The sequence below is a fragment of the Aptenodytes forsteri genome, unplaced genomic scaffold (genome assembly GCF_000699145.1).
Source record: "Aptenodytes forsteri isolate BGI_AS27 unplaced genomic scaffold, ASM69914v1 Scaffold289, whole genome shotgun sequence".
Lineage (NCBI taxonomy): Eukaryota > Metazoa > Chordata > Aves > Sphenisciformes > Spheniscidae > Aptenodytes > Aptenodytes forsteri.
The window spans coordinates 1,745,404-1,765,133 of record NW_008795025.1 but is presented as its reverse complement, the minus strand read 5'-3'; the positions used below and the strand labels follow the sequence as shown (position 1 = coordinate 1,765,133).

At 37.1% G+C, this 19,730-nt stretch overlaps 1 protein-coding gene across 1 annotated transcript in view; it reads right to left on the bottom strand.

Moving 5' to 3' along the window:
* Positions 1-19,730, bottom strand: part of RABGAP1L (RAB GTPase activating protein 1 like) — a 239,104-nt gene that overhangs the window by 89,206 nt on the left and 130,168 nt on the right. The window contains 3 exon segments of the mRNA XM_009275856.2: positions 13,409-13,552; positions 14,915-15,040; positions 18,583-18,657. Of these exon segments, the coding sequence (XP_009274131.1) occupies positions 13,409-13,552; positions 14,915-15,040; positions 18,583-18,657 (345 nt within the window).

The following is a 19,730-nucleotide window of genomic DNA, read 5'->3' as shown; positions in this document are numbered from 1 at the left end:
AACAAAATTCCACAAGTACAAAATATACCTTTTTTCTGTTATCAGCCAAAATCAAAACTATTTCATAGGTAAGCAAATTGATGTCTGTATCAAATAGTCTGCTTTCTGGTTTGCAAAAGCTGGGAATACAAGTGTACAGACATTCATTCAGTGAATAATACGACGACAATGTCCGATTATTTGAAAATCAAAGAAAGTAAAAACCACTCCACTGACTATAGAGGGGTGAAAAAGGCTACATTTCCACTTACATTGTATACAAAAATAAGAAATATTACTCCTCTGCTTTTGTTCAACATCTTATTTTGACAATCAAGACCTCGAGATTTTCCCTGGGGAAAGGTGAACACATACCCTGAATGAGGCTCCTTTGGAGCAGCCTAACTGAAACTACTCTTGGGGTCCTGCTTGGAAAACTAGCCAGGGGCAGCTCAGGCCAGAGGACACGAGACGACAGCCTTGCTGGCAGTGCACACATTGCCTCTACTGATGGAAGAGACTCTCCTGTCTGTAGCCTACATATCTTGATTATTTAAGATTATAAATAGCTTTGTGTTCATCCAAATATGAAAAATACCATATGCAATTCTCATTTGCTGTACTATGTACTTTGTGTTCAGGCTGTTTTCCTAGATTATATTTTACAAATCTTCTTGCCTGCTTGTTTAATGGCATGATAAATCTTGTCTTGTAATGTCTTTCAGAGCTGATATCTAAAAAGGCGTCAACAGATTTGCACACAAGCAATACTGCCACTGCAATACATATTGTTGTGGGATAACAACAGGACTTTTTATAAGGGAACCTTCTCCAAGAAATTTCTGCTTCTGCAATTGAGTATTTTTCCAAGCCTCTTCCTGAAAGCCTGAAACCATATTTCTATAAAAATTAGCTTTTATAAAAATCTGCAGAGACTTTTCACAGGCATTCTTGGGAAGAAATTCTATTTTTTTTACATGGATAGTATGGTGCCTTGAAGGGATTTTACCATTAATGAGTCTTGGAAATGCTACAACATTAGACATAATGAATATTGCAACACTCTGTGAATTACTTTGCAATTCGATGCATAATCATTATGATAACAAACTGACTTTTTCCACTAGAGGTCACAATTGTAGCAGGACTGAACCTTGCTTCATTAATAGGAACCCTTCTTCAAAATGGGATAACAAATATTTCAAGTACAACAGCAGTTATTTTGCTTTTTATACTTTTTAATAGAAAAAATGTCTGGCTGTGAATTTCAGTCATGACACTGATAATACTAGAGCACCAGCAGCAGTAAAGTAAGTTCATAGTACTCTCAGTTTTATTCCAAATATCAATCTGAAGTCAATAGTTCATTCCACACAGTCATGACATTACAACTTTTATTTCGTAACAGAGAGGATTTGATGTGAACATACAATCTATAAATGAGAGGCATAACTACAAGCCATCACAAACATTGTGTTTTCTTCTTAACTAACTGATTGATCAGATTTTGTTATTTTATGAGTAGAAGTATTATGTCTAATTGTTGGATTACTGAGGAATTAGTGTCCCGTGTATTTTCTGGCAACTACCAAAAAAAAAAAAACAACCCAGAAAGAAAACCAACCCAGTTTTCATTTATTTTTTAAATAATTTTTTTTCTGATTTGCCTGAAACTCATATTGTTCCTGAATTCAAACTAATCAAACTCTCTCCTGGTACTCCTCTTATATGATCACTCTTCACATGGATAGCAAACGCAGCAGAAATAGGTTTCCTCCTGCCTTGAGAATCCCCAGCTCTTCTTCTAGCCCCACTGGGCAAGGGGCAGCTCACAGACTCCCTCATGTTACTTGTGATAACCTGTTCAACACAGAAGCACCCTAAAATCCGAACACCAAAAGGACTTAAAACCTTTGTATACAGCTGTCCTGAGCGGCACTCCACTACTCCTGGAAACAGAAAACAACCTCCACCTTCCTCTTTCCTCAAAGGCAGAGGTAACTCCCCAGTCAAGGCAGTATTTTAGACCCGAGGCATCAATTGCTGCAGTTTCATGCTTACAAGCTTGGACTTGCTGGACCTGAAGGACTAATATACCCCTTGACAACTGAGTGAATTGGAGGTGGCATCTGGCAATCTACAGTAAGGCTTCTACTCATGTTTGGATTTACAGCAAGATGCTTTAGATTTCAAATGCATGGCCTTTACCCACCCATTTTAACAACACATTTTATAACCACTGATCTACATACTTGAGTTATTTTTTCCTAATGCATGCAAGACTATTCTGACATAGCCAAGTTTAATGATTATGATAAAGAAGGCTCAGCTCATTTTTCCACAATCTCTTATTTAAAATCCTACTTCATTTACCACACACTGATTTATAAGATTCAGCTTAAACTTCTCCATCTATTTAGAAGAAGGACCAAAAATACCAATGTGCACCAGACATATAAATCATTGCTAGCAATATCCCTCCAGCAATTTCATAATGGAAACATGAAAGTACACACAAATCATCCACAGGGGGAAAAAGAAGGGAGCCCATATTAAATAAGCTTTGGATAATTACTTTTTAAAACCAAAGGTCACATGTTTAACTAGGCATTTGAAAATAAATGCTTTAATATCATGCAGATCTCATCTTAATATTTAAAAAAATTGCAAATATGAAGGTTGTTCACAATTACCTAAACACTTGTGGGTTTTATATACAACAGTCAAAACTGAAAATATACAATATTACTAAACAAGAACTGTTGTAAGAGCACAGGAATGGTTATGGGCTTATCAACATGCCATATCGCTTCTCAATTATACGGCCACTCTCTTGCTTTTCAACCTGAGAGGCTTTGCTGCTACTGAGTAAATGGAGGAGGAGCGTGCAGCCTGCACAGCTCGCAGACATTAGGCCCACAGGCAAGGATCCCAGAAATGAGGCATGTGGATATCCTCCTCCAAGGAGCTTTTAACTAGGCTTTTGGAGAAGGCCAGCAGTTTCTATGACAGCCTGTCTTAGAGGCTTATCTGCCTAGTTAAGCATCTGCACAGCATCTTCTTTTTTCCAACAGGTACTATTTAGGAACCCTCTTAAGCTTGTGTAGAGGCCTAGAGTATTTTAACAGATCTCATTAAGCTCAGGAGTTTTGGAGAAGGAACAAGCCCATCTCAAAGCAGACAACTCAACTATTCTGCAGTCAAGATGGTAAGATAAGGGTCAGGAAAGGGAAAATTTTAGAGTTTGTGCTATCATAGAGCCTCCTTATGGCTCCTGCTGACTGCCACACTGACCATTCTCTGCTTTACAAAGACTCCATAGGACAGCACTTACTCAAGAAGAAAGAGCATAGTTTTGCAGAACAGCCCTTCATACTTACTGGGATGATAGTGCTGGGATGAACACTCACCATCCAGTACGTCACCATTTAACTCTTTAACCATTTAATATTTAAGATTGCCCTTCATAGAAGCATCCGCTTACTTGAATTATACGTCAAAAGACCATAATTTCCCACAGAGATTGTAGGTCACATTCTCATGGGCAAAACAGTGAAACTATATCTCACAAGACTGTAAAAAATGAAACACTTCAACTGGAAATGATACATGTGCACTGAAATTAAGGCTGGCTTAAAATAAGTGGAAATCTTATTATGTTAACTCTCTTCTAGTGAGAGATTTTCACAGTCCCTTAACTCTCTCTGAGGCCAAGATTCCTCCTGCAGATAGAATTCCTCTTTGAGGAATCCTCACTTTGAGTCCCTCTGCACTTTGAAACAAGATGACTTTCAAAAAGGCCTGAAAAGAAGATTGGGAACAAAGAACAAATAGAGAATGATAAAGATCTGATTTTGTAGGATTCAGATTCTCAGATCCTGAGATCTCAGGATCACTCAATGAGCTCTCTGTGACAGAAAGGATGCTTGTGGCTTCCTTTGGAAGGGAGGAGGCATAGCTATCCATTTGACCCAGAAAATCTACCCAGAGACTAGAAAAGGGAGTTAAGAGGGCAACAAACTAACACTTGCTACTGGCAAAGCTCAACAGCATAGTGTGGAGCTTGCAGAAGAGTTAGGCCAAACAATTTAATCATGTAGTATCTGGACAACATTTGCATAGGGGACAACTTTGGAATTTATCTCCTGTTTTAAAGCCCTTCTTTAACAACAGAAGCCTTGTGAGAAGGTAGGCTATATTAAATACTAGCATCTCTCCCTCTTCAACCCAGACCACCTGACAGACCTTCCTCTGGTTATACGGCAATGCCCTCTGCATCATTTTCACAAATAAAAGAAAGTTAATCTCTTCAAAAATATATGGAAAATTCAGTTAATATTAGTGTACTTATCTGTGGTTTTGCTTCTAGATATGCAGGACATGTAGGAGGAAAAAGTGAAGCTATTGAGACAATACTCTCTAAAGTTCAGCACCAGGTAAAGAAGATATACGTGAAAAGTCAACTGAGCACCTCCTTAAGGTCTGAGAAGTTAAAGACTCACACGACATGCCATCAGGAGAACCAGCTAATCTGTTCAAGCTTTCTAATAACTGATTTTTCCTTTTTTTAAAGAGAGGTTAGCTATTCAACTGAAGTTAATTTGACATTGTTTCGTAATTCAAAAGTGTTTCATAATTATGTGTTCAGTTGCACACTCTTTCAAAGGAGCTATAGAGGGTAATTGGGGTTACAAACTCTAAAGGAGAATTAAAATGCTATTTATGTTTTGGATTGCTTCCAGCAAAACATTTGTTTGGCAACTCTAGTATGTTGAGAGCACACAATAAACTTTAGGAATGTCACAAATGTATTTATTTTGCTGACAACATAAATATATGGTCTGAAGATCAAATTTCTCTTTGTAAGTAATGCAGACTTGGAACACACTCTGCAGGGATATGCATGTTAATTAACATCTTTTACTCAGATATAGTTTATATAGCTTGTACATTTATTCTAGTTCAATGGCAAGACAACTAAGGAAAAGAAAGGTTAACTCATTCAAATAAGGCACAACATAAAATAGTAAGCTTTGTATAAGCAACAGATACAGCTTACTTACTAAACAGTTATATTAGAGAGAAAAAAAAAGAAAAACAAATTGCATAGAGATCTTACTGCTAACGTATGAGGTATAGTCGACTTCTTAGACTGGGCTTCCCCCAGTGACCCCATATACATTGCCTACTACAGTAAGTCACAACAGGAAATGCTATAACACAAGAAAGAAGAAAAGAAAATACAGAAATCTCCACCCTGATACTATGGTGCTGTGAATAATACACGAACCCAATTAGAACCAGTTGACTGAATTATTAGATAAGCAGGTACCAGGGAGATGGTAAAAATGGCACCATGGGATTCAGTATTTATTGTGCCACTTTTCTGTATTTTGCAGCATGAAAAGGCAACATGACAAATACTAGCAGGCAACCATGAAACTGTATTAATATGATTTCACATGAAATTTTGTTTGGTTGGTTGCTTTTAACAGAAATGAATGGGATTTAGGAGTGCTAGTGAATATTTACATGTTTTGGGTGATACCTAATTTACTGCTGAGATGTTGCTGAACAAAGGTAGAATGTGCTACGAGATTAGCACTTTTTTCTCTCCAGCTTCTGTGACTGTTCTCAATGAATAAAAATTACAGCCACAGAATTTTAGTCATTTCCACATATCAAATCGCTCCCTGACATTGGGTATTTCTGCAGTGGCATGTTTCTAATTCACAGGCAGCTGGTTATGGGCCGGCAGCATTCTTTCTCCATTTGCTTGACCAAGCCATACACTAACATTACTTTTCTGGTTTTCAGAGGTTTAAATTACAGGGTTTTTAGACATTCCTTTCCCTCTTTCCAAACCTGATTAATATGGGGACAAAGAAGGGGCCTGAATCCACACTAGGCATCAAAGGCCTTATCACATACATACAACGAGGGCAGAAAAAGAGGCCTCATATCTCTGTAGATAAGACAGGTCCTCCAGCTCTCATACGGAAACAGGGAATGGCTGTTAGACATGCTCAGAGGAGCAGGAATCTTCTAGACCCCAGTTTTCTTGCAATGAGACAAGATGAGGTGTTCAGAACATCTCTTGACAGAGCGCCATATCTCCTTCCCCCTCTGCATGTGGTCACGTAATACAAAGAAAAATGCATGCCCATGTTGAATCAATGTCCTGCTTCCCTGCACTCCATCTGATCTCCTTCCCAGTGTTCATTCTTCATCATCTCCCTTTCTCAGACACAACAGAGTCCCGGCCCTTGCTTCTCTACACCTTGATATTCACTTTCCCTTTCCAACAATCAGTCGAATGCAAAGTTCACATTTTGATTTCACGTACTTAGAAAATTCAGTATGGCCTCAGATTCCAAGCACAAAGTAATGGAAAGTGTTTTGGCAAAGGCAGGCTGTGCTACCCTCTTTTTTAAAAACAGTCCCCAAATTAGCTTAGCTTCCTGGATTTGTTCACAGAATATCACTCTCCCATTTGTGATACTTTCCTTCAGTTATTTCTGAAGCGTTTTTGAGGACTGCCAAGACTGCTTAGAATATGCTGCTATTCAAATACAGCAGATGGCACTGGTGTTAAGTAAGCATTATGGAAATTTACTGTATTCCTAGAAAAATCAACCAAGTGAACATCAACTAGTAAGTGGCTAAAATATTGCAATTGCAATGGGGAAAGTAATTCAGAGACATACTGTGACATGGCATTAGATGTCTCTCCCCTCGAAGGCACAAACCAGGTAATTCACTTAGGTCCCTCATCTTTGGTAACTTTTCACCTTTTCACATTTTCTGAAACTGAAGGAGCCTCAACATTTTAGGACCAACAACATTTATCAACAAAAGGTACCTTCTGTTCACATAAGTTATCTTGAATTGCAGATTGTTGTGAGACTGTTTTTTCTTTGCTCATGCTGAGTATGTATCACCAGCCTTGTTATTTTTGGGATAAACAAGCTGCAGCTATGAATTGAAGATACATAAATTATGGATGCTCACAGGAACAGCTGGACAACATAGTGTAAAGGGTTATGTTAAACCCTGTGGCTCTCCAAGAACCTCTTAGATGTACTCTATTAACATACTCTTCTCCTCAGTCCAAGCTTGAATTATTATAAATTCTGTGTAGCTTTAAAAGTGGATAGAACGTTTTGTGTTCCCCTGTCCCTGTGGCAATACAGAACATTGTATTACACACCTGTAATTTCTGCTGTTCATTGACATTTTATATCCAAACACCCAAGACTTATTATGACCTTCACTTTGAAAATAACTTAAAATTCTTTATCATTATAATCTGAATGTTTTAAACACATGCATACAAAAACTTTAAAAAGTTCCTCATGCATCAAACACACAATCAAATACTACATCCTTTTTTCTTTCTTTTTACTTTAATTTATGTTCTAGTACTGAAAAAAACCCACAGTGGAATACAGCTGTAGTCATCAGAAAAATTACGCTGAAATTACTTTTAGCAAATAACTCGTCTAAATACATAAAAGCAAAACATCCATGGCCAGAAAACCTGAGCTAACTCCGTTGCAAACCTCAAGTTTTTGCAACAAAAAAAAGATTATAATGGCTGACATGTCAACAGATGCTTCAATGTAGCAAACCAGCACTACCCATTGAACACGTATGTTCAAATTATAGAATCATAGAATGATAGAATAGTGTGGGTTGGAAGGGACCTCTGAAGGTCGTCTAGTCCAACCCCCCTGCCGTGGGCAGGGACATCTTCAACTAGATCAGGTTGCTCAGAGCACCGTCCAACCTGACCTTGAATGTTTCCAGGGATGGGGCATCCACCACCTCTCTGGGCAACCTGTGCCAGTGTTTCACCATCCTCAGCGTAAAAAATTTCTTCCTTATATCTAGTCTAAATCTACCCCCCTTTAGTTTAAAGCCATTCCCCCCAGTTCTAGTCTTCCATCTGGAGTCTGAGACACAACCTATTCACTTTCTTCTTAAATTAATTAAAAGCTAGTCATAGCAGTCTCGTAAAGAAATCCTTTCCGGTCTCTTTGCATGAAACAGCAGTGGCTAATAAAGACTTCAGAAAGGAGACTTAGCACTCCAGCAGGCATAATGCGAAAGGCAATAGACAGGAGGAAAGACACAGTCTAAATGCCAAAGTCTAAACGCCTATATTTGTAAGAAGGAAAACAAACACGCACACTCCCCAGCCTTTTCCAACTCATGTGTATGACATTGACTTTACTTTTGTAAATAGTACTGAAATAATGCAGGCAGTTTCAGCACAGATCTATACCTACTTAGAATTTAAGCCTAGCTTTTAATATACTGTTACTAAAAGAGATTTTATTTCTAGCAAGCCCAGTCTGCTGTTTTGTAAGATTCATTAAAACATTCATAACTGGAAGGGTTAACAAATGCAGACAACGTGTCAACAACAGGTAATTCAAAAAAATTCCATTTTTATCTTCTGTAGATCTACAGGGGAATAAACAACTGTACACAATCTTTTACCTAATTCACATTTCATCTGAGTGCAGATTTACAGAGGAAGCGGGCTTGTTCCTGACTCAATTCCTGAGGAAGTTTAATAAATTAAAACGTTAATCTGTTCTTTCTCAACTCTGTTGAAGGCATCACAGAAGTATCTGACAGTGACAGATAAAAAATAGCAGGCTATTATGGTATCTACTACTCAGTTAGTACTAACACACAGAGACGACTGGTCTTATCATCTGAGTGATACCATACGGCGTAGTGTTTCCTGGCACATCCATTCTTCAGCAAGACACGCATAAGACAAATCAAATCTTCAGCGCCAATAGTTATAATTCTTCTAAGATTTTCATTATTTCATTATGAAGCAGCGCTCCTAGGAAGCACATCTACACAACATGGTGCCACATTTTTACTATCACAAGGTGCTCATTTACCAGCACCAAGTCACTCACATTTTAAAAGATTTTTAAAAACACCCATCAGTCTTGATTATCACAGATAGTTTCTCAAAACTGATTATAAAAGTTATTTTATACAAAGTTCTGAATGCAATAGTTGATAAATAAAGGCCAAGGAATGACGGTATCTAGCTTTCAATTCCCACTTCTTCCACTGTGCTGCTGTGTGGTCCTGTGAAAGGTAGTTTCACTTCTCTGTTAATAGCTATATTAGAAAACATTAAATTATTTCATATTCAAAATTGACAGATAACTATTTGCATCCCTTTCTATTCAGTCTTGGTCACAGAATGGCAGCTTAGTAGTCAAACTATTAATTTTTGTAACAACACTATGTAATTACTGACACTAAAACAGACAAATATCTGTACCAGCCCAGAAAAGGCAGTGTGTAGTAGGGTTTTTTATATACTCCCTAAAAGGAGAGAAGCACAATCCTTAAGTATTTTGTATCCCCAAGAACTGCACACAAAACCAGCCAGATCGACTTAAAACAGAGTTTACGAGCAGTGTCTTAAAATTCTAGGTTAATAATGGAATGACAGCTTGAACTTTGAACCTCCTTTAGTTTTGGCAGTACTGTATATATCACAACTGGTTAAAGTATTTTCTTTTTTAAGCAGAAAAAAATCATGAAAATTTAAAAAATGCTTATAAATTGCCAACTGGTTTGGGTTTTTTCTCTTCTAAATGCATATTTAAGGTCACTTATTTAGTGCTTTTAAAACACATTTTCATTTTAAATTTTAACTTTTAAAACGCAAAAGGAACTTAAATGTCAACTCTTTGATAGTCTATAGCATAACCTGGGTGCAGTTGTTGCACTGGGGACAGGTCTAAGCGACATGTGCTTTACCTAGATGAGTCGCTATTTCTGAGCATGACTTTAAATAAATAATTTAAAATGGAACAAAGAGAGACAGTAAAACAGAGCAGGCTCACACAGTGTTCAATAACATAATGTCATATTGATAGATAAGACTGACAAGTCCAAATACAACTCTGAATTTCATCAACAAAGTTGTTCTTGAATGCAAACAGAAATAGCAAAAGGAAAGGAGACAAGCGAAGCTGTTGAAACAGGCAGCTAAAAGGAACATTGTAGAAAGATCTTCAGATGATGCTGACATGTTAAAATTTATCTATGTAGCCAGGCTCAAAAACACACAGTTTGCTGTGATCACATGAAAACTTTCAACTGGATCAAGAGGTTTGTGTTTTTATTATAGGCAGTCAAAGTATTAAGCCTTATAATATGTACCATGGTGCTGTGGAGAACCTGCCTGCAAGGCCAAAATTTTCTTCAAGCTTCTGTCGTAGAAAAGACAAAGAATTCAAAAACATTTCATTTCTAGATGAGAATGGGGGACAGATTCTCTCCTACAGTTATTGAGACAATATTAAGGACTGGAAATTTGGGTAATTTGGGCATTGAATCACATCCTCAACAGCCTGAAGACAGCTTAAAAATAAAAAAGGTCAGAGGAAGACAACAGCATAAAAGAACTCAATCACACAGAGGCCACAGCAAGTCCCAAATTCATATGAATTTAAATAAAACTGTTCTTTCTATCAAGTCATATTTAATGTGAGAATGATGAAAAGACCTCAGCTGTAATGGCATACACTTTGATGGGATTTTAAAAATTTCTCAGTAAAACTTAATTCGCACCATAAATTTAACTAATTTTTCATAGGCTTCCACACCCCTGGATATGCTCCTGCCCAGGAGGTCCGCCCCCCAGCTTGAGTGCTACCATTCCACCCTGCATGCAAGGGAAAGAAACGTGCCTCCCTGGCTAGCTGCGAAACTACAGGATTTCCAACAGGTTTTTCTCCTCTCTACATTGAGAGTTAAAGAACATCTATAAGGACCAATTTCACTCTTCCAGCCACAGACAAAAACTAAAAAAACCAACCCCATACAAAAACTCTTGGTTGACACAAACTGTTCATCCATAATTCAAATATTTTCATGGGGACCAGAGAAGTGCCCTTAGAATGACTAGTTGGCAGCACCCATTCAGCAATGGTTTTAACTGTTTTTCTTCCCCTAATATTTTTCTTTCACAAAAGAGTTGTAAACATTTTGTGAACGACAGACAGGACAGGGATGTGGAGAAAGCACAGTCAGGAAGGAAGTCGAAGGTTATTTAAAATTCATCTGTATCTATGACAAATTAATGAGAAGGCTGAAAGCTTGTTTTTAAAAAACACAAGACAGTTCACTTCAACGGCTTTTTGATTTTTTTAGGATTTTTTTTGCAGAAGAATATGTTCCACTGTTAGCAGCTTCAACTGTTTTTTCTCCTTCCAGTTGCTGGAATTACAGGCATGCTGTTTGTTCAGAGATAAGTAAAGAACAATTTAATGCAGACAAAAATTATTTTTTGACTGCTCCATTACCCCTTCTGGAGGCTGGCTGGACAGACAGCTTCACAATATGATTCCAGTCCTTCATTAAGGAATGGTTTCTTTCTTATTCTGTCTATGGCCATGTGCCTTCAGATTTTATTTTCCTTCTATGATGAGGGCCAATGAGATTTTTATTTTAATATAATTTAATCTAGGCTCCTCCCACAAATTCTCAGAAGTGCTTGTCACTTCAGACTGGTTGACTCATGGATCTTAGGAGCAGTTTTTGGATAGTCTACATTGTTGCCTCAGTATGTTGTCTACACACTGCCCCACTGTTTCTCAAGATGTCTGCATGTATTTTCTCACTTGAACTCCATTTTCTTACCGTTTCTGGTTTATTTTTAGCTGTTGTAAAAGAGGCTCCTTTAGCTTTATGTGATTACCCTCCACAAATGCTAACAAGTTTCCCTTTCTCTAGCAGACTCTAGCGTTGCACTCTCTCACTTTCTCCTTGGATTCTTTCACCTTCTTTCCCAGAGTAATTCCTTCAGACACGCTGAGATAAACGCTGCCAGATGTGATATGAATGCAAACATTTTAAGAGTTGTTTCTTTTTTCATTCTAAATATTAAATCTATATTAAGCATGACTAAAAGACTTCTTCAGCATATTTTATCATCAAGCTTAATATAATAAAAAGTGCAGGAGCTTCAGACAGGATGTAACTATGCTATCACAATAATCACCATTATGAAATAATGTTCTGTACTTCTTGAGAAACAATCTCTTAAAATGGTTATTTCTGAGAGCAGCTGTACATCAAGATCAGAATGAAGTAATAAACTGAACTGGCCAAGAATGATCAAATCCACACCAGAAGCTCATTCTGAAAATTAGCTCACTAACAATTCAAAAGTGATCAAGGGATTGTGCTCATCTACTGCATGACCATCTCTGCAAAGAAGAGGACAAAGAGCAGAAAAACTAACCACCTTTCTGCTTTTTCTATTTGCTTACTTAAAATAATCAAGACACTGCGAAAGAAATAGAGCTCATATTTATATGGAAATGGAAATCACTTCACCATTATTACCTTTCGCACTCACTTGGGTATCTGGCCATATTAACCTACCTCTTTTTGACAGCTTAGCACCAATGTGCACAGAAGAAACAATACGCTTAAGGAAAAAATATTGAGTTATGAGTGGTGGACAATATTTGTTTAATACTGAATGCTATCAAGGCATGTGCAGCAAGCCTGCAAATTCACAAGTATAATACATCACAACAAAAATTAACAGAATAAACTAGAGTCAACAGTGTTTCATACTCATGAAGCCTTTGCATTTAAAATTCTCAATTATTTTATTTATTTATATTTTTTTATATTTGTGACCCATTTGAATCAGAGAGGAAATCAGTGGCAGGTTCAAAAACAGGTTTAATTCCACAGATGCCCTGACTTCCTGGTGGCAAAAGGAAGTACTAGTATTTTACCAAAATAAACATTCCAGACTGTCAATCTATTCTATCTTTTTTTTAAAGGAAGTGCAGATATATCTACAATACCTACAATACATAATCATACCATTTTGTATCTGGGAGTACTTCATTACTTAGCATAGTGGGGGGGGACGGGGAAAAAAAACAAAAGAAAACAAAGAGCTTCATTCAATTGTGCTGTTTGGCGGTTCTCACTATTTGTTTAATATCAGGCCATCAAAGCAACATGCAATACCTTTACTGTCCTTGGGCACTCTGAATCAGACAATCTGGAGAGCTTTCCCACTAAAAGCCTGCTAGGCTTTTACTACCAGGTATCTTCAAGAAATTAGAATTCCTAACTTTGAATAAATTATTTAACAAATTAAATGAAGAGCAGATGTGTGCATCAGATATTCTTAATTAGATCCCTTAGCAAAGAATGAGGCAATCCACAATTCTAATTTTAAAACCAAACCAGCGCTTCACTGAACATCTTCTCTTCAATATAACCATGGTTTCTACATAATTTAGTTACACATTTTGAAATTAAACAGTAAATGACTCAAAAAAAACGAAACAAAAAAAGAAGAAACATTCGTGGAGTGGAGGAAGGGCTTTCTGATTCAAGTTTTTTTTACCTCACAAAGTAGTAAGTCAATGATGTGGAAGACCATGCAGAGTGGAAACTTGGCAGTAAAAAGAGTGAGGAACCACTGGGATGCATACATATGAGCTTCCAAATTGAGGTCTGAGAAATGGCTATACAAGTCTGGTAACTGCTCCTAGAGTAAAGGAAAAAATAAATGCTTCAGTATTACTCATTATTCCGAGTTCTTCATCTACACTGCCAGTAAGTACCAGGTTGCTAAACACTGAAAAACACAACAAAGTGAAATCCTGGCTTCTTTTGAGCAATGGAAATATGTTTCTTCATAAATTTCAGAGCCTATGGTTACAGTTTTTAGTAAGATATCCGCTGTGGATTCTATCACAGTATCAAATAATGTACTGAGATTATACTGAGAAATTACAAAACCTTCAACAGTCGAAAGGCAGAGCGGTTGTGAAATCTGTGTCATGCATAGTGTATATTTTTAAGTTATTCCTTTGCTGTGTCTTGCTATAAATGCTTCTGCTATAAAAACCAATGGATACCAGAACAAGGAGATCACCTTGCAGAGCTTGAAAGCAAAAAAGCCCACAACTCCATCAGACAATTTCTCTAACTAGGAGCATATATAAGCAACACAAAATAAGCACTGATAATTCTACTGTACACTGATGATATATTCAGTTAATAAAGTAAAAATCTGTTAACATATGTAAATATTGAGAAGACCATATGCCGAAGTTAAGTATCAAATTACTTAGCATACAATTCTACTTCATCAAGTAGGAAATATGCGCAATTTGACATCTGAAAAAAAAGATCATTAAATTAACTGTGGTCTGTTTTGTTTGGTTTTAATATATCTCACAGAGGTATATATGATCATCTATGGTAACTGACTCCATCAGCTAGCTTTCACTATGCTAATAGAAGCGCAGGTCAAAGCTTAATGGGCTGTTAGTAATTGCTTATTAGTCAGAACAAAAATGTGTAAAACTTGCAGCCGTTTATTTAAGTTAAACTACTCTGACTATGAAATAATTCCATCGGAAAAAAGAGCAATGTATTGAAAACACAGTAAAAAATGACCTACACTTGACTCATATTTCATAAGCATCAGGATGTCCTGATTTGCCTGACCTCTTAACCATCAACATAATTCATAGAAAGTAGGACACTGATGGTGGCAGTCCAAAAGATATTCTGGCCTTAACAGAACAGAGACATTCTCTCTAAGCAACATCACGAAATAGGGAAAAGAGAGTAAGCAAAGAGATAAAAAACCAGATACCTACTCTGCTTGGATACAAAGATTAGCAACAAGATTGGTATATGAAAGACAAAAGAAATGAGAAATAAATCTGACTCACGATGTTTGGATCCAGATATTAAACTTCCCTGCTTTGGTTCTACCCCACCTCTAAAAGGAGAGGGTTTTTATTGTCCAGTAGCTTATGGAAGCAAAGCATTAATCTCTTCTTCATGCCAGCATTTCCATTTATGAAAGTAGAAGAATTTGTTACCCTGGCCCCACCTGCATTAACTTCTCCAGCTGGAAAAATTTGCAATGGAGATCTTCAAAGTTATTTCTGTAGAGGTCCCTCAAGCCATAGTCATACATTATTTTCACAAATACACAGAATGCCTGCTCCTCCGGCATCTGTTTGGAAAAATACACAAACATAATTTTAAAAACTGAGCTGAGGCTGGAAATTCCTTACACAAATACTCACACTTAAATACCTTACGCATGATGAATTCAGAACCAGGAATATATTAAAATCTTCAGCAAAGCACTCTGAATGTAGAATTAAGCAACTAAAATCTCAAGGGGACTATTCTCCTTGATGAGCACCTTGATTTGGCTCTGTAAGACCTTCTTTGAAGAAAATGTGGGATCATATCATAGGTTCATGTAAGTATACATCCCTACAGCAGCGCAACTGTTGTAAGTATTCTTTCTGCCAAATAGATATGAAAACAACCAGTACACAACTCTCAGCTACAGAACAACAACTTAAAAAAAAAAAAAGAAAGGAAAGAAAAGAAAAGAAAAACACAACAACTCATTATAGTGATTTCTACTGAGAGGGACTTGGTTAAAAGGGAAAAATTCAGGAAAACTAGGGTAAAACCAACCCTTAGTGAGAATAATGCTTATCTACTTTCATCCAAACCCCAGCTCATCACACTCTCTGAAGTCAGGTTTCCCACAATGAATAAGGAAATAACAAATTTTGCCCTCAGAACCTACTTGTGAGCTCAGGAGCGCTGATCCCATCTACTAACATCATGACTTTTTCAGAAGCCCCATCTCCATAATCTCTACTTCATTTTGACCAAAATTTCTCATCCAACAGAGTTTTAGAAGGTGGTACTAAAGGACAAGCTGTGTGAGCCACTCTAAAGTTACATTTGTTGGCTTGAGCCCACTGAACGTCAAATTTGTGGGAAGCCCTGTGTTATGAAACCTCCACTGGTAAAGACATCTCCCCCATTTCCCCCATGCCTTCAGGTAACACAATAATAAGATAGGCACAAGCAGAGTCACTGCAGACCCTAAATTAGGTTTTCAATCACATTTAAAAACAACCTTTCTTTTGGAGGCACCAGATTGTAACAAATGAAAACAATTATTGAGTATCAAGAATGACAACTCTTGACCTTTTAGTATATTCACTCATTCAGCCTCTTGCCAGCCCCTTACCAAATACCAGCAATAGATAAAAGCTCAGTATTTTCTTCAAAGAGAATTTTAGTCTCTTGATATTTACCATCCAGGGTTTCATCTTTCATGGTTCAGCCTATGATTATGGCCTGTCTCTAGGGCCATGGGCAGACACCGTCATTTTTATTTTCACACAGCATATATGAAAGTAACTAGTTAGCACAAAGAACTGCCAGATCAGCTGCTAGCTACCTGTCCAGGCTAGATTCACCTAGGACAAGCTCTTAGGAATCTCAAAGCTCTTTATCACAATTTTATCTGGATGGAATGATCCCCACTGACAGCAGGTAAATCTGCGCACAAAGTGAAGGGAAGAAATAGTTTTATCCTGACCAAAAGTCTTAAATCTGCTCTATAATAAGATGAATGCAAATTTCAATTTTTTTGTAAGGTAACAATTATTTCTAATAAAATGACAGATGTTCATGCACAAGCACACCTACCTTGCATGCTCAATCAGACACACATGCATTGACAATCATTCCTCCCCCGAGACAGGGAGAGGGAACAGAGGTGAGTACTAGGCCAAAGTCGTTTACAGGCAGAGGCCACCGAGTCCTCGCTCTCAGTGCATGGAGGTTCTCCAATATTACCAACCCCAAGAATTCAAAATCATTAATCAAGTTTTCATTTTTTATTTATTTTAAACAAAACACATTTTTTTGGTGCTTCCATTCTGATTTTTAGCATTTAGATATTTGCCCCTTATTATCTTTTCTTTGGAATCACAAAAGCCAGAAATTTACCCTTTTTTTAAATTAAATTTTAGTTTTTCACATAGCAATGACTCCAAGAGGTAGACAATAAGAAAAAAAAGTCAAATACTGTGAGACTTACAGTAAAACAATTAGAGTTGGCAACATCGTCCCCCTGTGATTAGAAGTTACCTGCTCACCTTTGATGGAAATTTCATCAAAGCAGCAAAATCACAAAAAGCCAGGATGGAGGTTCAGGCTACCCAACCATCCCTGAAACATATCTACGCTGAAGAGAAAGGATATCCTGTCCCAGAAAAAAAAGGGAAAGGAAGGGGTCTAGAAATCCATGCAAAGATAGAAGAGCTAGAGAGGGTCTTACAAGCATTCGCAGCATACAGACTGGTTGGAGAATTTGAGAAAAACAAGAGTTTGAGGACATCCTGGGAAGCTCCCAACTTACATGAGCTCATTGAGACTGCTTCCCTTCCCCCCTTTCTCTGATTATTTCAGTTTAATAGCCTATTATGAAAGCAAATGTTATAAAGGGCATATTAAAATGAGTGTAATTGCCATTTAGTATTCCCTGTGTACAGGGCAATTTCTTCTAACTCCAGAAACACTAGAAACAGAGGTGCTCTATAGTAATGACAGCATTCAACTAAGTGAGAGGAGCTGAAGTATTAGTCAAATGTTAAGAATGTGACACCCACTCTTTTCTAAACAACTCTGGTATTGAAAACAGCTTATTCTTCCAGTGAAACTTAAAAATCCTTCTTTGGGTAAGAAGTTAATTGCAAAATAACTGTTAGATAAGCTAATTTGCAGTATATGCAGGATTGCAATAATGTGACTAATTTCAGGTTTATGCTTACAGACTCTAAAGCTTCTCTGAAACACTGTCACTGTGCATCATGCTCCTTAAGTCTTCAAGGAGTCATAGATCTCACTAGGAATTACAACTTAAATTAATCTGAATTTGAGTTCTAGATGCCTTAGGAAGTGCATGTGTAACATATCTACCACCAATAGCTGACTCAAACCCACAATCTGAGATGTATTTCAACCATGATTAATAATTTATTAATTAAAGCCTGACAGAAAAAGCAGGCAAGAGCCTGAGTAAGAGTTGTTGTTGGGGTTTTGGGTGGTTTATTCAGATATTCTTTACAACATCCATACTACTTGAATCTGCTGCTTTTCCACTGATACATCAAAGTTAAAGCATCTTGCAAATATAAAAATCGTGTATTTATCTATCTATCTCTATAAATACACGCACATGTATATATAGGAAGCAACAGATCAAAGTTTGTACAGTTTTTGGTTACAGGCTAAAATAACAAGGTTAAAATTCAGCTTTCACTCCAAAGAGATTATAAACTGTCCCTAGGAGAAAAAATCTCACTGAAAATTAATGAGACTGCTTGCTCTGGTTAGCTACTCTGAGAATATCTCCCAAAGTTAAATTCCATAAACACAAAGGCAGTTCACCTACGTGACAACTAAATTAAAAGAAAATATTAATATGTAACAAATCAGTTTCAGGTTTTGACACAGAAGTACTTGACAATTTAATGGATTTCTCCTAGATAAAAGAAATCTACATTCATAAAGATAGAAGCCATTAGTCACTATTTGCCAAAAAGCAACAAGAGGAAAATGAATACAGACAAATAAACAACAGTAAATATCTGTCAAATAGCATGTTACAGTACTACTGATTTTAAAGCTGCCTTGGTTTCAAATATCAAAGCTTTCATTTTGCAATTAACTCACATGAAGTAGAAGCACAGCTGCAAGGAAAGACTGTCCCTGGCAATAGCCAATGTCTTCATCATAGACAGAGTACGCCTAGAAAAAATAAAAGTCAACATATATGTAAAATGCACGCAGGCATTATCAAAATGTGTAATAATCAATGAGCTACTCAGAATATGTAATACTATGCAGGCTAAAATAATAAAGGAAGTGAAACTGTAACCATTCTTGCATAGGCTTTCAGGGCACTTAAGAAAACATCTACAGGTCATCCTCAATCTTCCACAGATGCCGTATTTGTAAATTTTTATTTTTATTTTTCAAACAGCATGCAAAGAGTTGGATGCGATTTCCCTTCACCTAAATCAAGGATAATTCTGCTGAGGTCAGTAATAATATAACTTTAACAATATAACAAATATGATCTAAAAACCAGGTTAGTTTGTGTTGTGGGGAGAGTGCTCGCTTGGTTTTGGAAAAACAAGTTCTGACATCATGGAAGTATAGGACCTGAGGTTGGCTGTTAGAAAACCACCGAGAACTACTCTAGCCTGAAAATTTCATCAGAAACAGTTTTTCCATGTCCTTGTTATGCTGAAGAATGAACAAGACTCATTTTCCTATGGTATGACTGACATACTACTTTTTTCTTACTCTTAAAAAAAACAAAACTAAAAAAACCAACCTGTCCTTCCCCCTTTACTTTTCCAAGACAAGAAGACAGATACTGTTTTTAAAGAGATATCAGAGAATGTTAAGAATTTGAGGAAACCTGAGAAAGTATAAGCAGCAGCAGGATTGACATCGGAGAGAGAGACATCCTGAGAGAATAAGCAAGGTACTAAGGTTACAGCCAGGGAAAACAAAAGCACAAGGTCAGAGCTACAGGGAGGAACAAGCCACATGAATCAGAAAATCCGCTTTGCCCCTACACTGCCTCCAAGACTGTTTACAGATGAGAATGTTTCAAACTGGAACACCGTGCTCATCTTCTTTTTTTAAGTCTTGAATGAAATCAAGATTGCAAATTTACTGAATGGAAGCACAGAGAGACTACGAATAAATAACGTCAGGTATGCTGGGGAATCAAACCCACCTGGGTCTATTGTACAATATTTCAAAGGCGGCTAAGCTGCCTCTTCAAAAGGTAAGAAGAATTGTGACTC